This window comes from Myodes glareolus, chromosome 10, assembly GCF_982192425.1.
Source record: "Myodes glareolus chromosome 10, mMyoGla1.1, whole genome shotgun sequence".
NCBI classification, from domain to species: Eukaryota; Metazoa; Chordata; class Mammalia; order Rodentia; family Cricetidae; genus Myodes; species Myodes glareolus.
In genome coordinates, this window is record NC_142035.1 from 4202668 (window position 1) to 4226333 (window position 23666).

At 47.9% G+C, this 23666-nt stretch overlaps 1 protein-coding gene across 3 annotated transcripts in view; it reads right to left on the bottom strand.

Annotated features, from left to right (window-relative positions):
- The window catches only part of Znf831 (zinc finger protein 831), a 109955-nt gene that overhangs the window by 38707 nt on the left and 47582 nt on the right, over positions 1-23666 (bottom strand). For all 3 annotated transcript variants that reach the window (XM_085696927.2, XM_048441266.3, XM_048441265.3), the window contains exons 3-4: positions 23406-23545; positions 16034-16170 (exon numbers count right to left, since the gene is read on the bottom strand). In XM_085696927.2, the coding sequence (XP_085553053.2) occupies positions 16034-16170; positions 23406-23545 (277 nt within the window). The remainder of the gene's footprint in view (positions 1-16033; positions 16171-23405; positions 23546-23666) is intronic.

Sequence of the window (23666 nt, forward strand, 5' to 3'; positions counted from 1 at the left end):
TCTTTGGACTCCGTCTGGGACAGCCATCGGAGGTGTTCATGAAGCGTAACCCCTAGCCTTCCCTGCGTCTCACTAGATACCCACTCACTCTTTGGCCGCAGAACAGGATTTCACAGCTCGGGGCTCACCCCGTGGCCTTAAGACATCGTCTCTGGGGCAAAAACGGTAGTGCGCCTCCTACTGTCTGCCACCATCGTCATCATGTTACTGAGTACATTCTGTAACAGCAATAGGACCTCTGGAGCATGAGGACCCCTGTAAGGTGGGGCTCCCACAGCAGTCCTGACCCCCACCCCCCGCGCGCCCCCTTGGTGTGAGGCTGAACTTCTAGACAAGAGCCAGATTAGATGAATCAGAGGCAGTAGCTAGACACCATTTTACAGAGGGGCCTAGGGCAAAAAGAGACAGATGTCCCTTGACTTAGAAACAAATGAATTCTAAGTCCACAAATGAAATTACCGGTCTTTGTGTGCCCCCCTCCCGCTCCCGCCCCCAGGCTTCACAGGAAGCTGAGAGGCAAGGACAACGGTTTCCCAGGTGAGTTGGGTACAAGTTGAGGGATTTCAAGGCAAAACATTGGGGCAGCAGATGCTCTGACAAAAACAAGTTTCATCAAAACAACCTTGTTCTCAGCTCCCAGCCAGATGTGGACACCTAACCCCTCTTGATGCAAAGGGATTAGAAAAAGGTCAGGCAGGTGGCGAAGCGCTATTAGCATCAAAATCAAACGTTCCCCGTGACGTCATCAAGGGGGCTTAAAGGACTGAACAGCAAATCCCCTTCTCCTTGTGATTCTGTCACCTAAGGTTGGTGGCATATCACCTAACATGTCTCCTCCAGGACAACACTGTAGAGGACCTGCTCTATCTCACCTTCCTGCTAGCACCTTAGTTAGGATTAGTCCCAAAGCGTCTAACCAAAAAGGCTGCTTGAGAACGGGAGGGGTGGTGGATGAGAGTGGAGGACCCAACAGGGATGAGGATGCTCTTCATCCTACTTCATCTTCTGCTTTCATTTTTTTGCTTCTGCTAACATTCCACATGAGAAAATTCTAGAACAAAATTCAGACAGCATTTGTAGGACCTTTGGGAAGGGACTCTCCTAAGCCTCCCTTCCCACCTCCTAGCTGATATGGTCATTAGTACCTAGAGGCATCTTTGCCTTCCCACTTTCTGTGTGGGCGGGGGCATCAAGCTTCTGAAGGCTGGGGATGTGGCTCAGTCAGTAGAGTGTTTGCCTAGCATACACAACGCCCTGAGTTCAATCCCCAGCACTGCTTAGACCAGACTTGATGGTGCACAGCTGTCAACCCAGTACTGAAGGTAGAAGCAGGAAGATCAGAAGTTCAAGATTATCCTGGATGATGTAAGGAGTTCAAGGCCAGCCTGGGTTACGTGAGACCCTGACTCAAAAAAATAAAAACAAAACCAAAAAACAAAACAGAGGAGGGAGGGAGGGATGAGAGAGAGAGTGAGCGAGCTAGTTATTCCAGTAAACAAGACTCTGTTAATGATTGCTAAGGAAACAGAGTTTTAGATAAACAAGTAAATAGCAGTTAAGTGCTGTTTGCCTCTGCTGCTGTTTTAGCATGTCCGTGTTTTTTTTTTTTTTAATCTTTTATGATTCGAGGAGAGAAGCGAGGAGGATGGAGATAGCAGCCAGCCCCCAGGCCCCAGCCCTCCATCTGCAGTGGGGGCTGGATGGAGAGGCCTTGGGGACAGGTGCGGATGCTGCAGCCCCCCCTCCAGTTCCTGTTTGTGCCGTGGCGCTGCTCTCCTCCTCCAGCCGGCCTTGTCAAGACCCCTCATTCAGAAGCTTAATCACATCAGCAAGCTCATGGCGCTGCATCTGTAATGACTTGTTTACCAGTCTCTGTCGGCTCCCCTTGCCAGACCCAGCTCTCCCAAAGGACAAGAGCCATGTCGTGTTCTCATTTGCTTGTCTTCTGCTCCCACACACTGCCTGGCACACAGCAGGGCCGGTAATTGCATGCAAACCTCAGGACTCATCTCCTTGGGAAAGGCATCATGGCCCTCTCCCTAGTTCCTAGCACCTAGAGGAGAGCCCACAGCATCTTCTGCCTCCCTCCTCTCTCTCACGGGGTGTCAAGGCACACACCTGCTTGTAAAAGCATGCTTCCTAGCATTAGGCTAGGGGTGAGATGTCATCCCCAAGTTTGTACGGATGAACAACGTCTCTTGTCACTTGCCTGACCCCCTCCTCTTTGACGCAGCCGTCTCTCCTTTGCTCTCAACAGCTCCACAGAGGTGATTAAATCCCCAGGGCTGGCTGTACAGTATCTCAGTGGCTGGATTAAAGGCAGGCAGTGACCCAGAGTAGGCCTGAAAGATTTAGTTTTGGGCTGGGACAAGCAGCTGAGATCGCAGAAGCTCTGGGAGGCTGTGGAGGTTCCCGAAGCCTAGAGACCCAAGTCCGGCGGACATCAGTAGAAACTGGACCCAGATAAACCTGAAACCATTTTTTTATAGTTTTGTTCTACATGAGAGAATGACTCCTTTCTTCCTCCTCTTGCCACCCTCTTGTTGCGTGTGCGTGCCTGCGTGTGTGCGTGCATGTTTGAGTGCGTGTGTACGTGTGTGTGTGTGTGTGTGTGCGCATGTATAGACAAATTGGAATCAAACCTCCTTTCCTCACACAGAATCTTCCTAACCTAGGTATACAATGTTCAGTGCTCAAACCAGTTGGTCAACAAGCCAAGCTCTACAGAGCTTGGGTGATGGCTTGTCCCTCAAACATGGGGCCCTGAGTCCCACTTCCAGCACCCCCATAGAAATGTCTATGCTAAGTTAGATGAGAATTTGAGGGAAATTTTTGGTTAGTTAGCCTAGTGACCCTGACTCAAAATTAAGGTGGAGAGGGTTCGAAGGGTTAGGACATACTATTCTTGCAGAGGACCAGAATTTGATTCCCAACACCCACACCAGGCCTGTAACTCCAGCTCCAGGGGATCTGAGAGCCCCCTGACCTCCCTCCTTCTTCTCTTACATCTGTGCGTGTACACACACACACACACACACACACACACACAAATAAGTAATAATTTTAAAATAAGAGAGAGAAAGACAAAGGAAGGGAGGGAGGGAGGGAGGGAGGAAGGAAGGAAGGAAGGAAGGAAGGAAGGAAAGAAGGAAGAAAAAAGAAAGAAAATTGCTCAACTGTACATGGTGTTATACACTTTTAATCCCAGTTCACTGGGGAGGCAGAGGCAGCCCAGATTGATCTACACAGTGAGTTCAAGGACAGCCAGAACTATATAGTGAGACCCTGTCTCAGAAATAAAAAAAAAAAGAAAACAAAAGAGAAAAAAAAGATGGCGCATATGTGTATTTGCACACACACACATACACACTGATATGTACACAGACATACACACATATACACACACAGGTACACACACACATACACACACACACCATAAAGAATTGAGAAATTCACATTTTCTATAACCAGTCTTCTCACTTTGTCCCAGAAGTCCCTACTGTGGGCCTGCATACAACCCTGACCCAGAAAGGACTGAGACAGCCATGTCTAAGCTCCTGTTTATGAGGAAAAATGAAGCACCCCCACCCCCGCCTGTCTTTGCCCACAGCCTTCCACAGTGCTGTTGGCTCTCTTGGGTTCCCAGGGTGGGCAGTGCTTCTCTGAGCTTGCTGCCAGGAGGGAGCTGACTAACACTCAGGGCTCAGCAGCCTGCAAATCAATTAATCTCTTTTGCAAATTGCTAACCGGGTCTAATGAATTGGCCAGGCACAGAGGAAGTCCTGTGTGGCTCTGTGTCCTTAGCAGTGACAAGACTGTCCCTGAGCAGGGCTGAGACATCATGCCTCCGCCGGAGAACAAATCAATTAATATTTGGAAGGAACATCAAATTGTGCCCAGTGGACTTCAAGTTTGCTCTGGAGAAACTTCTCTGAGCTCTAAACAGAAAGACTGTGAGCAGAACTCTCGGGTTCCTGCCTGTGATGACGCTCACAACTCTGAGATGTGAAGAGGAGACCCCGAGAGAAGCAAGTCCAGAGGCCTGGGCTTTATGAGTTCCCAGAGAAGCATGCCCCACACAATGGGGATCAGAGGCTACAGCTGGCTGAGACGAAGGGGCAGAAGGATCTTCTAATAAGCTACTGGCAGAGATTAATTAGCAAGCAATTTGGGAGTCTCTGCTGAAACTGCAGCAGGAGGCTAAGGGGATAGCTTGGTGGTTACCACACAATCACAGGACCAGAGTTCATCCAGGTACACAAGGAGAGGCCAGGCATAGCATCCTGCATCTACAGTCAGCCCCAACTCTGGGGAGGTAGAGACAAGCAACTCTCTGGCGGCTTATTGGCCAGCCAACCTAGATGTATCTTCAAGCTTCAGGTTCAGTGATCAGCCCTGTCTTAAAAGTAAGGTGGCAAACAATTGGGAAAGACACCCAGCATCAACTTCTATCCTCCATACCAATACCACATGACCCCTCCGCAACACACAGATTCTCCAATCTCCAATTTCAGCAGCAGAGGTGCTGGTTGGACGGGTGGGCTGCCCAAGTCTTAGCCTCATTTATTATTGTATCGCAACATTTTGGAAATGGTATATCCATGACTATGGAAGTCATTAAAGAGAAATCATCTCTTTCTCTTCTTTCTTCTCTCTCCTCTCTCTTCTCTGTCTTTCTTCTCCCTCCCCCTCTTTCTACTCTCTCTCTCTTTTCTCTATCTTCTTTCTCTCCCTTTCTCTCCTCTCTCTTCTCTTTCTTCTCTCTCCTCTCTCTTTTCTCTATCTTCTCTCTTCCTTCTCTCTTCTCTCCTCTTTTTCTATCTTCTCTCTTCCTTCTTTCCCTCTCTCTTCTCTCTGTCTTTTCTCTCTTCTCTTTTCCTTCTCTATCTTCTCTCTTCCTTCTATTTTCTCTCTTCCTTCCCTCTTCTTTCTTTCTTCTTTCTCTCCCGCCTCTTCTCTCTCTTTTCCCTTCTTTCTGCTCTCTCTTCTCTCCCTCTTTTCTCTTCTCTTCACCTTGCCTCTCCTCTCTTCCTCCTCTCTCTCTCTCTCTCTCTCTCTCTCTCTCTCTCTCTCTCTCTCTAACTTAGAAGACAAAATCTCAATACTAGTTCCCTCCAGATCCATTTGAATTTGTGCCCGGTGAATACCACCAGTGTCACAGGCAGGAATTGGGGTGCAGGGGGCACACACTGTCACTTCGAGATCCCTGTGTCCAGAACAAGGAGAATTGGACCAGGAACACATGGAGATAGCAGGGAAGCTTTGATAAAGGTGACACATCTGGGGCTCCATGGGAGGCACTGTTGAAAAGACAGAGACCCGCTTTGGATTTCTCTCCGTGGTACGCACTTCTGCTCACCTCTGTTCCTGAGAGCCTTGGCGGGGCAGCGTTTCTCTGCCAACAGGAAGGCTTCCCAATCCTAATTTGTACCCTCCTCTCCTGCTGCACCGACCTATTTCCTCCCAACATTTACCTCCTACAGAAAGGTCTCAACCAGTCTCTGACACTCCCCACACTAGCAAAGTCCTTCAGAGGCACAAAGCAACTTCAGCTCACGGGCCTGAGCTCAGAGGACTCACCAGCCTTGCTTACGGTGTTTATCTTTGGTGCACTGCCTTAGGGCACACACCATATCACCGTTTCAGTCTTCTGCTTGCTGAAATGGTAAGCAGCCCCTGTTTAAAATAAATGTAAGGTTGGGGGGGGTTGTTTGGGGTTGGGTTTTTTTTTTTTTGGTTTCTTGAGTGATCTTGAAAGAGAACACAAGTAAATAATTATTGAGGGGTCATGTGGATGCCACCCTGTTTTGTTTTGTTCCTTTCTCTTTGTTTGCTTTGTTTGTTTTGGGCTTTGTTATTGTTGGGTTTTGATACTTTTTGAGCAGCATCTTATTCCATAGTTCAGGCTGTTCTCAACCTCACAATAATCCTCCTGCATCTGCCTCTCCAGGTCTGGGAGAACTGTGAGCGTGCGTGTGTGTGCGTGTGCGTGCATGTGCGTGTGTGTTCACCCACTCCATTTCAGCACCATTTCTGAGGGTCCACGTGAATGGCTTGAACTGAGTAAAGCCCACTGCTGTGCTGTCCACCAGATTCCTCATCTGAGTGATTCCACGCAGGTTGCTAGACACACGTCGCCGAGCCTCAGTTTCCCTTTGTGCTCAATGAGGACAAGAGTCATTCCTCCTAAGTTTCCCCAAAGGTATAGACATAGATGAGTCTTCTAGATTTCAGAGACTGCTTCCTAAGCTTAAACTTGAGAGCATTTTCTAAAGACTCCCTTTAGAGACGCAGCAAGAACATGACCATGTTTACTGCTGTAAACCATGCTGAATGCCGGAAGCTGCAGACCATAAACCCAATGTACTTCTTCTCATTCCATAAAACAGCTCCTTCCATCAGCGTGACTTCAGATGTGTCATCGGGCACAAGGCCACACTCAGTTCCTCTTTGGTGTTCCAATTTTAGTCTGTGTAATGAGAAGAGTGGCAGGCCTTCCAATCCACCCAGAAAAATAAAAAACCCAAATAATTAACCTCCATTACATCAATGTTCTCCCTCCACTTCTGCAAAATTCGTTTCTAAGGAAATATATAAGAGTAATCATTCTCCCACAGAATGTTCTAATGTACCCCAGCCCCAGCTCCAGAGTAAACAGGACAGGGCTCACTTAATGGAAAAGGCCTTTTTGCTGCAAGAAATCTCAATAATAATAATAATCAAAGCGGATGTGCCGTCCATTCGAGAGAGATGTGCATAGGAGCACAACAGCGGGCCCAGCTAATTACCAGATTCTTTTTGCAGCCCTGGGTCAATAACTGTGATTTTAGGCGAATGATAATGAGGCTGGGAGTGCGTCGCTTCCAGCTCACCGGGAAGAAAATGTCCCACTGGAAACACAAACAAGTCCCAGAGATGTGGCACCCACCTCCACCTCCACCAGTTATGCTCTGAAAGCCAGGGTGTCGCACATATGCTGTGTCATGCAACAAGAGGCACGCGTGTGCTGTGTCACGCAACAAGAGGCACACATGTGCTGTGTCACACAACAAGAGGCGCACATGTGCTTTGCCACACAACAAGAGACATACATGTGCTGTGTCTCACAACAAGAGACATACATGTACTATGTCATATAACAAGAACGCCTCAACAGCCTTGCTCAGGTGGGGCCAGCCCTTTGTCTGTACCGACTGATAGGGCTTTCAGTTGCTTTTTTCTTTTCTTTTCTTCCTTTGTGTGTACATATGTGCAGGTACAGATGTGGGCGTGCATGTGAAGGCCAGAGGCTAACCTGGGGTGTTGTCCATTCTCTTTATTGAGATAAGGTTGGACCCTGTTTAGACTGACTGACCATTGAGCCCCAGAGATCTTCCTGTCTGTACCTCCCCAACACTGGGATAGGTGCACCCCATCACACTCAGCTTTTAAAATAGGAAAAAGTGCTGTGTGTGTGCGTGTAAGGCTGTATGCATGTGAGCGCAGGTGCCTGGAGAGGCTGGAGGAGGGTTTCAGATCCCCAAGCTGGAGTTACAGACAATAATAGCGAGTTGCCTGCAGTGTATGCTGGGAAAGCAACTCAGGTTCTCTGCAAGAGCAGTCCATGGTCTTAAGTACTGAGGATTGAACTCAGGCCTTCACTCTTGTGTGACTGTACTGGCTGAGTCATCTCCCAGCCCCGTAGCTGATTTTTTTTAATGGGAACTTGACCCCAGAGCCTGCGATTGAATGTCCATGCACACGCACACGCTGTGCTCTCATGGCTTCTCAAGTGAGACCCCGCCTTGGGCAACACAGTGGAAAAATCATTTTCAGAACACTGTTTGTTTGTGAACTTCCCCCATGGCTTTGAAAGGTCAGTCTTGAGCTAGCTGGCTCCAGCTGGCTCAAGCTGGCACTTGGTGGAAAATTGCCCCCTGCCTCCAAGCTGGTAAGAAAAGACTCAGGGCAAAGGCTGGACCCCATCACATATACATGCAAATGACGTCGGGACACCTGCCGCTCAACCTCCCCTGACCCAGGAAGACTGCAACTTTATTAGTTTTCTAATCCCCACCACAACAAACCACTCCCTGAAGATGTCACAGGCCTTTCAGAGGCTTAGTGCTAAAACCAAAAGGCCCACGCCACGAACAGAAGGGGGGACACTTGAGACTTCCTCACGCCCCTGTCTTCTGTGACTGGATTTACTGCTTAGCTGCAGAGGGGCCCAGGTGGGTGGTTGGCCGCATGGCCTTTCTTTGCCTCCTTTTAGTTTATCCGCCAAAACACGTGAACATTTCTGTTTCCGCTTGTGCACACAATTCATACCCGAGAATGGATTTTTCAAGATTTTCAAAGATAATTTTCATTATGGGTGATTTTTTTCCCCATAGGGGCTGGCATTGGAAAAAATAAAGCCATCCTTGAAGACTCTGGTCCCAGTACAGTGTAGGAGAGGCCCGAAGAGGACAAAAAGGCGTTCACAGGCTGGCCCCAGCTACCTCCACCCCTCCAGAGTTTCCATCTGCAGAAATGAGGTGACAGCCCATGCACCCTAAGATTGAAGATTATGATTCTGTGAAATTGAATTATGCTGGCCTGCCCACTGCCAACCACACTAGACACCTGCTGTCTGGGTTCTTCCATGATTGACACAACTTGAAAGCACAACCAGAAACCAAATGCCCAAGTCTATACTTGGTCTTATTCAATCTTACTTACATACTAATTATTTGTTGATTAGAGGCAGGCTCTTCTGGATCCCAGGCTAGTCTCAAACTGGCTATGTAGCTGAGGATAGTCTTGAACCCCTGATCCTACTGCCTTAACCCCTGAGTGCTGGCATTGCTGGCACATGCCACTATGTGTGGTTTGACTTCATTTATCTATACTTATATTTATCTATTGATTTATTATTGATGTGCTAGGGATCTAATCCAGGGTCTCACACATGCTAGGCAAAGGCTTGACCATTGGCTTACAGCCCAGTCCTTCCTGCTCAGTCTTGAAGATCTGGGAACTGGGTTGTGACTGTCCTGTCTGATGACATTCAGCTGCCGGTGCAGACCCTTGGTTCAGGTATGTGCTTGGTGGACACAAGCTCACCATGGAAGTAGGCACAGGGGCCACCAGCATGGCCAGTCTGAGGCCACGGCTGCTGAGAAAGTGACTGAGGTGAACAGTGGGGCCAAGACCTCACTGTGCGTAGAGAAGGACTCATCACTCTCATTGTCCTGAAAAACAATGTAGTCTAAAGGTGGGGAAGGAAAAAAAAGAAACAACAGAAACCTAAGATGAAGAGCCCACAAAGATAAAATCAAAGTAAACCCACTAACAGAGATTATAATAGCAAACTCTGCGTTAACAGGGAATATCAATAAAAGCCAATTAGGTATTGGTGAACGTGGAGTCTGCTGTGACACCTAACTATGAGGCGTCAAGGGGCTTCCTTCACTTCTAATTGACTTCTGTAGCAAGTCTTCCTAGAAGGATGCATTTTTTTCTTTCCCTTCATAAACACATTATAGGATTTCATCAACTTCTTTGAGGTGCTTCTCTGGAGCTGAGACCCCCAGTATCTCTCCCCGCTGCCATCCTCATTGGGTTTCTCCTGTTCGCTTTTCACCTGAGACCCCTGACCTGATTCCCCCCACGAGTGTGAATGAAGTGGGTTGAAGTGGGCTTCATTCACACCCTCTCTCATCACCCCGACGACCCTCAGCACCCTGGCTCTAGTTTTCACTTAATAATCACTACACAACCATCCCTTATGCGCAGAGAACATGTGTGAAGACTCACCATGGGTGACCAGGACTTTAGCCAGTACCAAGCCCCAAATAGACTCTGTGTCTACCTGGACACCATTGCCTACAATAGTGTACAGTTTGTAAATTAGGATCATGGAAGAGATTAGCTAGAAATAAAGTTGAATATTTATAGCAATATACTGTTATGAAAGTGGCCGAGAACTTGCGAACTGTTTATTTCTAGAACTTTCCACTTAATACTTTCACCACTACTCTAGGTGATGGGCAAGCAAAATGGCAGAAGGTATTGCTGTGGAGAAGGAGCATTCATTTGAAAATTATTCTGAAGAGCATGTGTGAGGGCAGGTTGAGGACAGAGAGGAGAAGCAGAGACTGGGAAGTAGGAGGGAATCCGCAGGGAGGGAAGAGGAGAGGCATGGAGGGAAGTGGGGAAGGAAGACGAGAGGAAGGGGAGCCTAGATTTACCAGCATTCATCTCATTAGAGGGAGTTGGGGAGGTTCCCCTGTTCCCAGCTAAGCAGCCACCCTCATGGTTGGGGCACCCCAACCATCTGCTGGTACCCCAACCATCTGGATTATAAAGTGCTGTCTTGGGATACTCAGTGACTTGACTTGCTATTTAAAAACCAGTCTTTTGAATGAGGCAGTTCAAGCCTGCTAGATTAAATCTACAAAACTGCTTCCTGTGATTGGATGCACATGCAGACACATAGACACAGACACACAGACACAGACCCACACAGAGACATACACACACACACACACACACACACACACACACACACACACACATAGAGACATAGACACAGACCCACACAGAGACATACACACACACACACACACACACACACATAGATACAGACACACACACAGACACATAGACACAGACCCACACAGAGACATACACACACACACACACACAGACACATAGACACATAGACACAGACCCACACAGAGACATACACACACACAGACCTACACACACAGAGATGCACAGACACATAGACACACAGAGATACACACACACACACACACACGTTCACACTTACTGGACGGGGAGGCCTAGTAAGTCTTATATCTACCTAGAAAGTTGTAGACCCCTCCTTGCCTTGCTGAAAAGTTGGCTGAGGTAGTGTTGGATTTAGGTTTAAGGAATTTTAAAAAGGCTCCGCTCTCAGGAGTATCTCGCAGCCTGGAGTCAGTGTAGAGTCGTGTGCCTTAAGTTCCCTGGCCTTCTGCTTACAGATGGCTTCATCCCACACCATCTGTTAATCTGACTGATTAGCTCCAAGCGATTGAAACGGTTTAGACAGAAATCAAACATCTTTAAAAATATTTTTAAAAAACCATCCTCTCACTCCATCTCATCCTAAATTATTGACAGGAAGAGAATTCAAAAAAAGGAAAAAATATTAAATCTAACTTGTTTTTGGATATGCGTGCTCTTGACCAATATTTGAAAATGTCTATTTCTTGGGAGCCTCCAGGGAGAAAACCCACAGTTTTCCTACCTTAAAACCAGCAAATTCCTTATCCCAAAGTAACGGGATTTTCAATTTCTTCTCTTGATTCCATCAATTTTCTCCAATTACAGCCTCTTGGACGGCCCACAACAAATCACCACATATCACCCCACCCTGGGATGCAGTTCCTCCTCTCTCCTTCATACAGACACATGATCACCTGTACATTTAGTTACAGGCACACACAGTCACAGGTACACACAACCATAGACACACAAAGTCACAGGCACATAGTCACAGGTAAACACAGTCACAGGTATACACAGTCACAGGTATACACAGTCACAGTTACACACATTTATAGGCACACACAGTCACAGGCACATATAGTCACAGGTACACACAACCATAGACACACAAAGTCACAGGCACACAGTCACAGGTACACAGTCACAGACACACAGTCAGGCATACACAGTCCCAGGTACACAGTCACAGGCACACACAGTCACAGGTACGCACAGTCACAGAGACACAGTCACAGGCACACACAGTCACAAGTACACACAGTCACAGAGACACAGTCACAGGCAGACACAGTCACAGGCACACACAGTCACAGGTATGCACAGTCACAGAGACATAGTCACAGGCACACACAGTCACAGGCACACACAGTCACAGGTACACACAGTCACAGGTACACACAGTCACAGACACATAGTCACAGATACACAGTCATAGGTACACACAGTCACAGAGACACAGTCACAGGTACACAGTCACAGGTACACAGTCAGGCACACACAGTCATTTATAGTTAGAGGACCACCACGGCCCAGCACGGCATCCTTTGAAGTTAGAACAGGCTGAGTTCCGCGACCTTGCCCCCTCTGAACCCTCTTCTCTTCATGGTCATATTGTCTTGCAGCAGGAATGAAGCCCTTTGGCCCTTAGGTTTATAAGCAGTGTTTACTTTGACAAGCATTCCCATCCCCAGCTCAGGTGTTCATCACACTCTGTCAACCCCAGCTGCCCTGCCACCCTTTCTGAAGTCTCCTCTGACACTTCAATAAAGATACACAGTGATTAATTCTTCCCAGGCCAGGCCAGTGTGCAGACCTTGCTAGGCAGACTAACACCTGTCCTGCAATGGCTTCCAGTTCTTTCTAACTGAAGGGGCAGGAGGTCTTTGGAAATGGGTACTAGGACCCCATCCCCGGGCTCAGTCTGCTACTCAAATATCAGACAGAAGAGTTAGACACCTAGAACTGTGCAGGCTGGTCAGGATACCACTATGCATATGGGTGTGAGCTGGGAGTTGGGTCCCTGTTGGGAGAATTAACTTAGCTTTCTCTATCCTTGGGTTCTGTTTCTGCTGAGACCTGGTCTTATTCATTAACTCACAACTTTATTCTTAGAACTGTGCCAAAGTCATGGAAGGCTACTGTTGACTTTGGACTATACAGAATAGATTGCCCCCAAATGGAGGGACATGGGGGGATATCTGGGGACTCTCAGACACCCTGCGGGGTAGGTACAAAGCCTCCCTTGAGGTCGAGAGGAGCTTTTAAGAAGATGGAAGGGGCCACTCTGGTTATGAGAGTCCTGGATCTCAATGATCAAGCCAGTGCATGTCCCATGAGCAGGGCCCAAATGAGAGTAGATGCTCTTTTCTTTGACTTGCATAATTCCTACGGCTGGGGCCAGAGGGTAAGGCTAGGCACACTCTAGGGGAATGTTGGGCTGAATGTTGTGTCTACACAGCCCACAAAGCCCACATGTGGAGGCTCTGCTTATGACTCTCCCAGCCAGTCTGTCCCCCAAGCTTCTCTTTAAAGGGACACGAATGTGCCCCATGACTACTGACAGGGATGCTACCTGAAGTCTGAGAATTCTGCACCCCCAAGTATTACAGAGTCTGACGCTAAGGGTCAGTGGAGGTGGGGGCTGTGTGTGAGTGTGTGAGTATGTTATTGTTATTGTTGTTGTTGTTGTTGATGATGATGATGTCGGTAGAAGTCTGTCTGAAGTCAACATCAGAGTCTCCTGCAATTACTTGCCACCTTATCTTTTGAGAGAGGGTTTCTCAATGAACCTGTAGCTCATCAATTTGGCCAAATTGACTTCTCAGTGAACCCCAGAGATTCTCCTGTATCTACCTCCCCCGTGCTGACATTACGTGGTTGACTTTTCATTTGGATATCAGGAACTGAACTCAGGCCTACACCCTTACCCAGCAAGCACTTTACCTAGTGAGCAATTTCCCCAGTCCATGGTTCTGTCTGTATGGCTTAGGCTAACTGGAATATTCTGCCAAATGGGTTTACTGTCATGGCGATCCCAGGTGGCATGTCCACACTGATGCCTGCATGCGCCATGGCCTTTTGTCATCTAAGAAGACATTTGCATTCACTGATGCGGGACTGGATGAGAGCGAATTACAAAGGCTGAACACCCCTGGGGATCGGTGAAAACGATGTTGCTAGGTCTGCAGAACTCACTAATTCAGGGTTCTTAAGATGAAGGGACCCTAGGTTTAGTGAGGATCATGAACCCAATGACAGGTGTCCTTGTAAGAAGAAGGCTGAGGGCGGTCCTACCTATGGTGACACAGGAGATAAAGCCCTGTGAAAATGGAGCCAGCTACTGGAAAGGTGAGGCCACAGGCCAAAGAAACTAGGATCATGGGGACGGAGGAGCAGGGAGAAGCCTCTCCCTGAACCTTTGGGGAACACGAGGCTCGGGGGCTTCCTGGGAGAACCATGAGGGGACCGGAAGACCTGGGTTTATGATGGCGTTGTATGGGAAACCAATATGAGCTTCCTGCATCCCATAGGCGTACTGGATGATGATACACCCTTAATTAGACCACCCCACATGACTGCTCCTGCACTGTCCCCCACATTCCTCCTTCCTGAGGAGTTTCCTCCACATGCCCAGTAGTCAGCCAGAAAGCCATACCCACCTCCTACCAAGACTCAGGAGAGTGGCCTCACAGTCCTCTTGCAAGCATGAGGACTAGTCGCCATGGCCTCTCTTTCACTCGGCATTCTGCACACACCACTGTCACACATCTGTGCATGTAACAACCAACATCATTGGCTACTTCGGATGCTGCGAAGGAAGACCGCACGGAGAAGCTACTGCCACCTCACACGGAGCATCTGGGTCTATAGGCCAGAGCATATGTATCTAAGCTTTACCATCAAAATCCTCCACGGGGAAGCGAACAGGTGACCGATGACATTCCCAGTGTGGTCAAAGATGGACAAGGAGCCAGGAGGCCTGTTATCAAGAGCAGGGGTTCTCTCTGCCCCTCCCAGCGGCACAACACAGAGTCTAGGGCCATGGCTAGGCTGGTGTAAGCACCCAACACAGCTAGATTCACCATCCCAAAGTTGTTTGGGAAGAGAGCTGGAGACCTCCATTCTGGAGAACAACGGGCAGAGTTGGGTTGGTTCCACTTGTGCCACCTGTGGCTGTTGGCAACCTCTTGCCCGTAGACAGCCATAGACAGCTCATTCGCGGTGTCCCATCAGGGATGATAGTTATCGGAGCTTCAGGCCACATCGAGAAAAACCCTAGAACCAAACTCTCTGAGAACATGGGAGGATGGGGTCATGCTAATCAGGAATGAAGAGCCAGACGGCAGGGGCCATGGCTCCAACATGGAGTCCTTTCATCGTGGGACTGCTCTGCCTACAGCTCCTCACCTTCCAGCGCTCTGAGATCTGGGTTCCCAACAATGGGATGCAAGTTGAAGAACCACTCAAGGAATGGGAGGAGCCCATGCCCTGAGAGTCTAGAAAGCACAGAGGCCATCAATACTGTCGTATGAAGGCCCACTGAGAAAGCATAGTCACACAGTATTCAGCCTTCCCCCTTGAAATTCTTCCACAAAGGGAGAATTTTGCCATCTGCAGCTGGCCATCCAACAGTAAGTGTGAATAACTATGAAGAGTTGGTTCTGAGTAGCAAAGTTCCTCTCTCCGTGAAGAAAAGACTTTGGGGACAGGGGAAGGGGGAAGAGGGGTGGAGCAAGTGCCATTTGCCTGTAGGGGGTGCTGGTGGAGAAGTAAATGCCCCCACCAGGGGTCCAAAGGACAAAGCTCAGGGTCAGCTCTCAACCCAACCAGTCCACAATCAGTTACAAACTCAGATGCTGCTGGCCAGATGGCCCCCACAACCTCTCACAGGAGGCCCCATTTCTCCCAGTCAAAGCCTGTGCAAGCAAGAGCAAGGCCGGAGTCACCGCTGTCAGGTGAAAGGGACATGGTGACCCAGAAAATCTCCCTGACTTGTCCTAGCTGCCCAGGGACGGAAGCTTGAACGATCTCTTTTCCAGAAAATAGCTTCTTTGAGTTCGGACTGCATTTCTCTCTGGGCCTGGTCCTCATTGCTGCCCAGGTAAGCATTGCACACGGAACCATCGTACCTGCCCATGGCTCTGACACCAACCACAGCCTCTGCTGCCCCCTCCCCAGAGCCTTACTATGATGGCGTCTTGTCTACAGATGGGGGAAGCGCCAAGGACTCCTAGTGAACACATCCCCAGATCGCTCCCAGATCCCAGAGGGAATCTATACCTGCACAGAGCCTGCTGTTGCAGGCCTGGTGTTTGTACTGCCCAGAACTTGTATCTTGGTGTCGTACCCCTTGCCATTTCTATAGATCAAGTCTGATTGTCTCACAGATCAAAACCTCATCATGGCCCTTCATACAAGTGGCCCCTCTGGATCTGGCCTGGCACTGGCATAAATGCCATGGTGTGGTGCGTTTGTTCTCTATATCCGGGACTCGCTGCCAGGCAAGTGTTACCTGCCGCTTCTGATGAAGCCTTCCCAAGGGTCCCTCGTGGCTCCAATCCCTCAGGTCGGTGGGGGAGACAGCTTCTTCTTGGCAACCAGGGTGGCTTGCACAGTCGTTTGGTTCTCTGCCAGAAACTTCCTTCATATCTGTGGGGCAGAGCAATGCATACGTAGCCATCAGGTAGAAGAGTATGATCCAGGAAAGCCAGAGAGGCCCTGAGGGTGGCTAAGAATCTTGGGGCTGGACTTGAAGTGGTTGATCAACTCTGAGCACCTCCTCACCCTCCCCCACCCCACTCATCTCTTCTCACCCTCCCCCACCCCACTCATCTCTTCTCACCCCCTCTCCCAACTCACCTTCTAACCCCAGGATGTGAGGACAGAAAGCACAAGCCACGAGGCTGTGTGAGATGAGGCTGATGTTTTGTTTTGAAACAAGCTCAAATGGAGACCAACTTGGCCTTGAACTTTCTACATCATAGCTGAGGATGATCTCGCACTTCTGATCCTCCTGCCTCAGCCTTCTGAGTCCTGGGATCACAGGTGAGCATTAGCATGCTTAGTGTGTGCAATGCCGAGGCCAGAGCCCAGGACTTCGTGCGCGTGAGGAAGGCACTCTACCCAGGGAGGCACATCCCCAGCCTGAGATTATGTTCACATGCCATGCTGCCTAGGAACAGTTTAGGGAAATGGCTCTTCAGGTAGATATGGATGTTAGATTCTGGTCCTTTGCTACTTGCTAACCGCCTGGCTGCAGAGAACCTTGTACAAAGATGAAAATGTTTTGCAATCAGCATAGACCTGTATGTTAGCTGCTATCTTCCTGGGGCTACTGAGCATGTCAACGACAGTTATGTTAAGAGTCACACATGGTCACTAATGCCACAATAGGTGGTGGTGACAGCCTGCATCTTGGGGTCTACACAGATTCCCCATCAGTGAGCCCCAGTCAGAACATCTGATCTAATGGTCCCCAAAACAAAATGTCACTCACAATCCAGAGGAAAGACATTACAAGGCTGGAGAAAGAGAAAAGGCTGGGAGTTCACTTGCACTGATTGTCATGGAGACTTCCCACCCCTCTCAGTGCTGGTGCATGTCCAGTGAGCAATCTGCTAATGTCCTTATAGCCCTTTCTTTGAATGCTGGTTCACCGTGTTCTACTGACGAGCAGGTACAGCCCTAAATGGACCCACCATCTGGTCTAGTGCTCATAGTTTGCAGGTAAGCAAACTGAGATGAAGGCTTACAACCACATGCCTTAAGCCCCTTTGAAAGCTCTTTGCCCTGTTTGCAGACACTTGTGGGAGCCCCCTCCCTGTGCAGGCGTCAGTTGCCAAGCACTCGACTCCCATGGAGCTCCACAGACCTTTTGGAGAGGAAGCAACCTGCATAGCCACTCTTCTGCCTCGACTGCTTAAGCTTCTGCAAAGACCCAGGCACCTGAGCGAGTCACAGGGCTGCCTGCAGGATTTCAATAAGGGCTGGAGAGCACAGCATCCTCCCAGATGTGCCTTTTTCTGGCACCAACAATAAGAAGGTGGCTTTCTGTTTATCTTTCCAGGTGTCTACATTTGAGAAAAAATAAAAACTTGCTTTCCCTGCCTGGATCAGGAGTTGTGGCTCCTAAGGGTTGGGGTGGGGGTACCTGGAACAGGAACTGCCCACCCCTGGCTCCTTCCCTGAAGCCTCTGTACCATTTGTCCAGACCACAAGTTCCTTAAAGAGCCATCAGGGAAGGGGGGACGGGCTGCTACCTCATTCATCATAAACCACCCCCACCCCACCCCACTGGAGCTCCTGCAGCGTGGTTTCAAAGCACATAGACAAAAGAAGGAAGGAAAGTGGGACCTGTGGGAAATGTCTGCCAGCAAGTGTGCAGGGTCACCTTTGCCCCCAAGACCATGGTAACCGCTGCGGGCTTGCAGGCGTGAAGGACGGCACATGACCTGAACCTTGGGGACGTCATTCCATCAAAGTTGCTATGGGGTCTGTCAGGAGAGTTCCTGGTCCCTGAGGCCTGGATGTTGTTATTCTTAAGGAGTGCCCACATGGACTTTGGGGCTGCTGTGGGCTGGGGTATTCCTATCTATCTCTCTGTGATCCTCTCAGGGGTCTTTGTCTGCAGTCCTTCCCCCCAAGCAGCTGCATTCAGAAAATGAGCCTGGTGGGGCAGTTCTTCAGGGACGCCCAAGGCATGTCAGGCTCTATGAGGCAACATCCAACTATTCTCCCTGAGACTACACATTTCTGTCCCCTCCACCGTGGTGTGGGAACATGCATGTCCTTGGGTGAGCGGTGACTCACTTGCTTTTGGATGCCTGGGAAATCTCCCATCTCACCTCCATTCCCTTGCAGCGGGGACCGGGTCATGTTGGATGAGGCAGTCCAGTTACACACTCACCTCTAGTACAATCTATATGGTACAATTCCGTCTCTAGAGGCCCTGGGGGCCCAGGTTGAGGCCCCCGTGATATTACAACCCAGCTCCACTCCCTTCTCCCTGCCCTCCCTGCCTCCCACAGCCTTCCTGCCCTAAGAGCTCACCCTCCCCAGTTGCTTACCCTCAAACCCTCACCCCAAGCTCCACTTTCTAAGAAACACTCAGGGTTGGATGAGTGGCCTCCTACTCAACATGCTTGCTTTGGTCTGAAGGACTTCAAGCACGCACGTGACCGATACTAAGTACATGTCAACTTCGTACGTGACACTAGACCTGTCCCTTCCCGTTTCTGTTTCCTCACCGCTGGGTTTAAGATCGCTTCAATTTTCCAAGGTCATGTCTAGTTTGCCACACTGAGCTGATCCATCTTCTCATTTATACTTTTAAAAGGAAGCCCCTTGAGATTCGGATTTTGAGCTGGGTTCTCAGGCTCCAAGCAAGCTTCTCTATCCTTCGTGTTCTCTTTATGTATTCCATAATACGTTTATTCCCAGTCTTATGGAAACCAGTCATTGTAAGCATTTCCTGCCCAGGTCAGTCCAGCAGGAACTCCTGAAGACTGCTAGGTTAAGGTATTGAGCTAAGGGGAAAGAGGAGGATTGAGGTTATTGTCGTGAATCTTGACAGTGGTTGAAGTGTATTAACCCCTTGCTGCTCTAAACATCGCTGTGAGCTTAGGTATCTAAGGACAACTGAGACCAGCCTCACATGAGTTCACCCAGTCAAAGACCGTGCTCCAGCCCATCGTTAGTGCCACCCAGCTCCTCTCACAGCCCCAAGGACATGGCGAAGCAAAGAGCAGAAGCTGAGAGAGACCAAACTCAAAGCTCTGGTCCTGTGGGTGACCGATCACAAGGTCTTAGACACACATGCAGCAGAGGTCATATGAGCTCAGGACCACCAGTGATCAGCCTGCCTCTATTCTTATACCTCACAGATTTCTCTAACTGAATAAATCGCATAATGACAGAAGAACAGCCCCACAGCCCTAAACAGGAACCATAAATACATAAGGAAGACCCTCACAATGAATAGAATTCTGTCCTGGGGCCCTAGGTGAGCCTCACTCCTTCAGGGGAGTGTGTGCCTAGTAAGACTGCCCTTCTCCTGCGGGGCTTGACTTGGGGCTATCTAAGCTGCATTTGCCGGAAGCTTCCTCTGCCAAGCCTCTCAGCACTTCAAGCTTGTACACAGCCATGAATTAATCAATAAAACCCAATTCCATGGTTCAGTGCTTGTTGTGGGCCTGGCACAGATGGAGTCTGAGAACTTCGTGAGTCTCTGGGCCTCAAGTTAACACAGGAGTAATTAGGCATGCAAGCATGAAGTTTCTACATGTTTTCATGGCTTCTCTCAAGATGGACCCCTGTGTTTTAGACATGTGGGGTAGCTAACATGTGTAGCTTCATTAATGAAACAACAATTTCATTGTAGTGTTGGAGGAGAGAGAGAGAGAGAGAGAGAGAGAGAGAGAGAGAGAGAGAACAGAATGGAAAGTCCTGAGATGAACTTCAAGTATAAACAGGGAGCTAAAATCAGCAAAAAGATGCAGGACCCTCAACTGATATATGGGTCCGAGGGGTTTCTATGTAAATTCCACATAATGTTTTAGAGTTTTCCAATCAAATAAAATCTCTATCTGTGAAATATGTGTGAACAATATATAAGCAAATATGTAGTTTCAAAAATATAAAGTCATACCCAGTTGCTAAAACAAGTGAAAAATCACATTTTGATCCATGCTCCCAGGTTGGCTAGGTCACAAACCAAATCCTTTCATAGATAGGAGTGCATATATTTATATATATTAAAAAAAATATCAGAGGGAATCGTCGTATGCTCCTGACATTAGGAGACCGAGAGTGAGGGAAGACTTTTTAACAAGTTGCTGAAGAAAAGGCAGCTTTGTGGATCTATGAAAATGTGTAACTTCTAACACACCATCCCAGTTCTCAGGAGCTCAGGCAGGAGGATCAAAGGTTTGAGACCGGCCTGGTCACGTTACCAAAATCACAGCTTAAAAAATAATAAGAACAAAAACAAACTCCTTCTGTTTGTCTTCTCGAAACAGGGTTTCTCTGTGCAATACCATGGCTGTCCTGGAGCTCTCTCTGTGGATCAGACTGTCCTCAAACTCACAAGAGATCCACCTGCCTTCCAAGTGCTAGGATTAAAGGTGTGCACTGCCATGCCAGCAAAAACAACTTCTTCCTGGTAAGGTACAGCAAATTAAATGAGAACTCCTGACCTAACATTCCAATTTCATTACAGCCCACCTTATACTGAAAATACAATTCAGTTGTTCTTTTTTTAATATTTATTTTGTATTTTATTGCTCTGGTGTTTCGCCTGCATGTCTGTCTGCATGAGGGTGTCAGATCCCCTGTAACCGGAGTTACAGACAGCTGTGAGCCGCCACGTGGGTGCCGGGAACTGAACCTGGATCCTCTGGAAGAGTGTCAGTTCTCATAACCACTGATCCATCTCTCCAGCCCCAATTAAGTTTTTCTTCAAAATTAAATATACTTAAATGTATTGATAGTCTGATTGAAGCCTCAAAGCAGCTAACATTCACAAGAAAGAAAACCTGGGCAGGTGAGATTGTTTTCTTCTTGGTGGTTTTGCCAGACCAGGTGAATTCTATATTCCCTTGCTCAGGTAGGGCAGGACCTTAGTAGAAGTCAAGGGCGGTTTCTGCTGCTGTAGAGACCTAAGGCCACAGCAGGCCATGCAGCCACCATAGGACGACTGAGAAGTGAGTGCTCCCAGAGGGAACCGGGAGAAATCCCTCATCAGTTTCATAAAGAGAAGACACCTTCCTTAACTCCTAGGGACTGAGACCAGGAAAACCTTCAGTCCAGTTCTTGACTTATCTCAGAATCTGACAGGCACTTAGCAGGAGCAAATCAAGTACTCTCCCTCCTCCCCAAGAACAGTGCTTGCAACTCAAGTCTCAAAGTTCCAATACCGTGAACACAAGGAATTCAGATGCTGTGAGAGCCAATGTGTAAAACAGAGGCACACATGGAGGCTTCACATGTGGGGATCATCAAGAGCAAACTCTGAAAGTGTGGTTTAAAAAGGAAAGGATCGAGGGCCCAGGATGGGTGGCTAAGTCGGTGAGGCACTTGCCAGGCTAAGCACAGGCACTCAGTTCAGATCCACAGCACCATGCAAAACCGTAGGTGGTGGGAACTGGGGTTGCAGACAGCTGTGAGCTGCCATGTGGATGCTAGGAATTGAACCAGTGCTCTTAACTGCTGAGCCATCACTCCAGTCTGAAATGCAGCTATTTCAAACTGATAACAGGGGTAGGCTTCTTCTCTCCTGGAATTCTGGACAGTGTGCTTTGGGAAGAAGAAAATACCAGAAGAATGGTCCAAAATGAATCAAGGGATGAAAAGGTAGTTTGGGGCAATTCTGTAGGCCAAGATAAATAAATGGGATTTAAAAATTAAATGCTAGACAGAAGAATGCATACATGACTTTTAACATGTAAGAATCTATATAATACATATACTCTCACGGGCTCCTATAAATTACGTTCGTCATTTAAAAGATTAAAAACAACCAACATTAATAAGCATTTTTAAAAAAGCATAATGAAGGCCAGATTCACTCACAGTATGTAACACCTCATAGCAAATGTCAGAAAAATGTTAGGTAAGTAGGTAGATTTGTAGTTAGAATGAAAGCAAGGAAGGAAGAAAGGAAGATGATACATAGATGAGATAGATGATTGATAGATAAATGGATGAATGGATAAATAGATTAGATAAATGCCTGACCTGGATGAATGGATGGATGGACGGATGATGATTGATATGATATATACGTGGGTGGATAAGTAGATAGATGGGTGGATGAATATATGAACTTCTGTTCCAGTGTCATATCTGCCTGCTTGTTATCATACTCCCCACCAACATAGTCATTGACCCCACCTCTCTGGAGTCATCACCCCCAAATTAAGCACTTTCTTTTATAAGCTGCCTTAGTCATGATGTTTATCAAATAATTAAAAAGTAACTAAGACAAGGTCCTTTCTCAGGACTTCCTTGTTCCTCTTTGCCCCAACTCTACATGTTCATCTTTAAGGTGCTTATATCTGCTGATAGAGATGCCCTCTTTTGACTCCCACAAGGTCAACTCTTAAGATCTTCAAAATACAAGTGTTTGTGGGGGTAAGCATATAGCAGCTGAGAAACATAAATGAAAATCCAATGCTGGAGAAAGATGGGAACTGAGACATTCACAATGCATAGCTCTCACCCTACCAAAATGTCTACTACTCCTCTCTGGCCTCCTATGGCCACTCAAGAAGGCAAGTCCCATGTCCTCAGAACTTCTGATAACTTGAGAGGAATGGAAGATTCCTCCGTGTGAAATCTGATTTTTATGATGTTGCTGTAATTTTTATGGAGACCTCTTGCTCGATGGACTTGTCCTAAGAGCTGCTGCTGAGCTCTTAAGGCCTCCTAAAAGATGTCCTCCATCTTGTCTAGAAGACAGTGCCTCTGAATGTTCAGAGAATTATCCTCAAGTCTTGATATTGTTAAGAGATTCTCTTTGCTTCCCTGGATTTTTAATTTTTTTCTCAAAAGACACATTTGTTTGCAAATATTAAAAATGTGTTAAAAGCAATAATTAGCACATTCTTTCTCAGGACTAAAATTAGATAGACATATTTTCAGCCTGATTATCTCAGATATTTACTATGTTCCTGCCTTAGAAAGACAGCAGTGAATAATTAAATGATCAGTGGGATCATGCTGGGTAGGTTATGGGTAATGGAGGCAGATCTGGAGCCATAGAACTCCAGACCAATGGAATAGAAACCTCCCTCTGGGGGTGAGCTGTCATTTGAATGCCACATTCAGTTCCTGGGTTCCTGATATCAGGCCAACATGGAGGGGGAAGAGGAAGCCACATATCTTACCTCTTGGAATGAAGCTTCAGTTTCTTCTTCTTGCTGATCTCATGAGATATCTTCACCCTCCTATGGCACAGTCCTTTCTTCCACTGTGGACTGGATACCTGGTCCTGGGCCCTTGTCCCTGAGACTGTTGGGTAAGGAAGCTGAAAATACCAAGCATGTTGTCATTGTGCCATTCAAAGCCCTCGTTTTGGGGACACCATGATGGGTTCTCTCTCTAGAGACAAAATGCCTATCTATGGAAATTAAGGCATCAAAATGTTG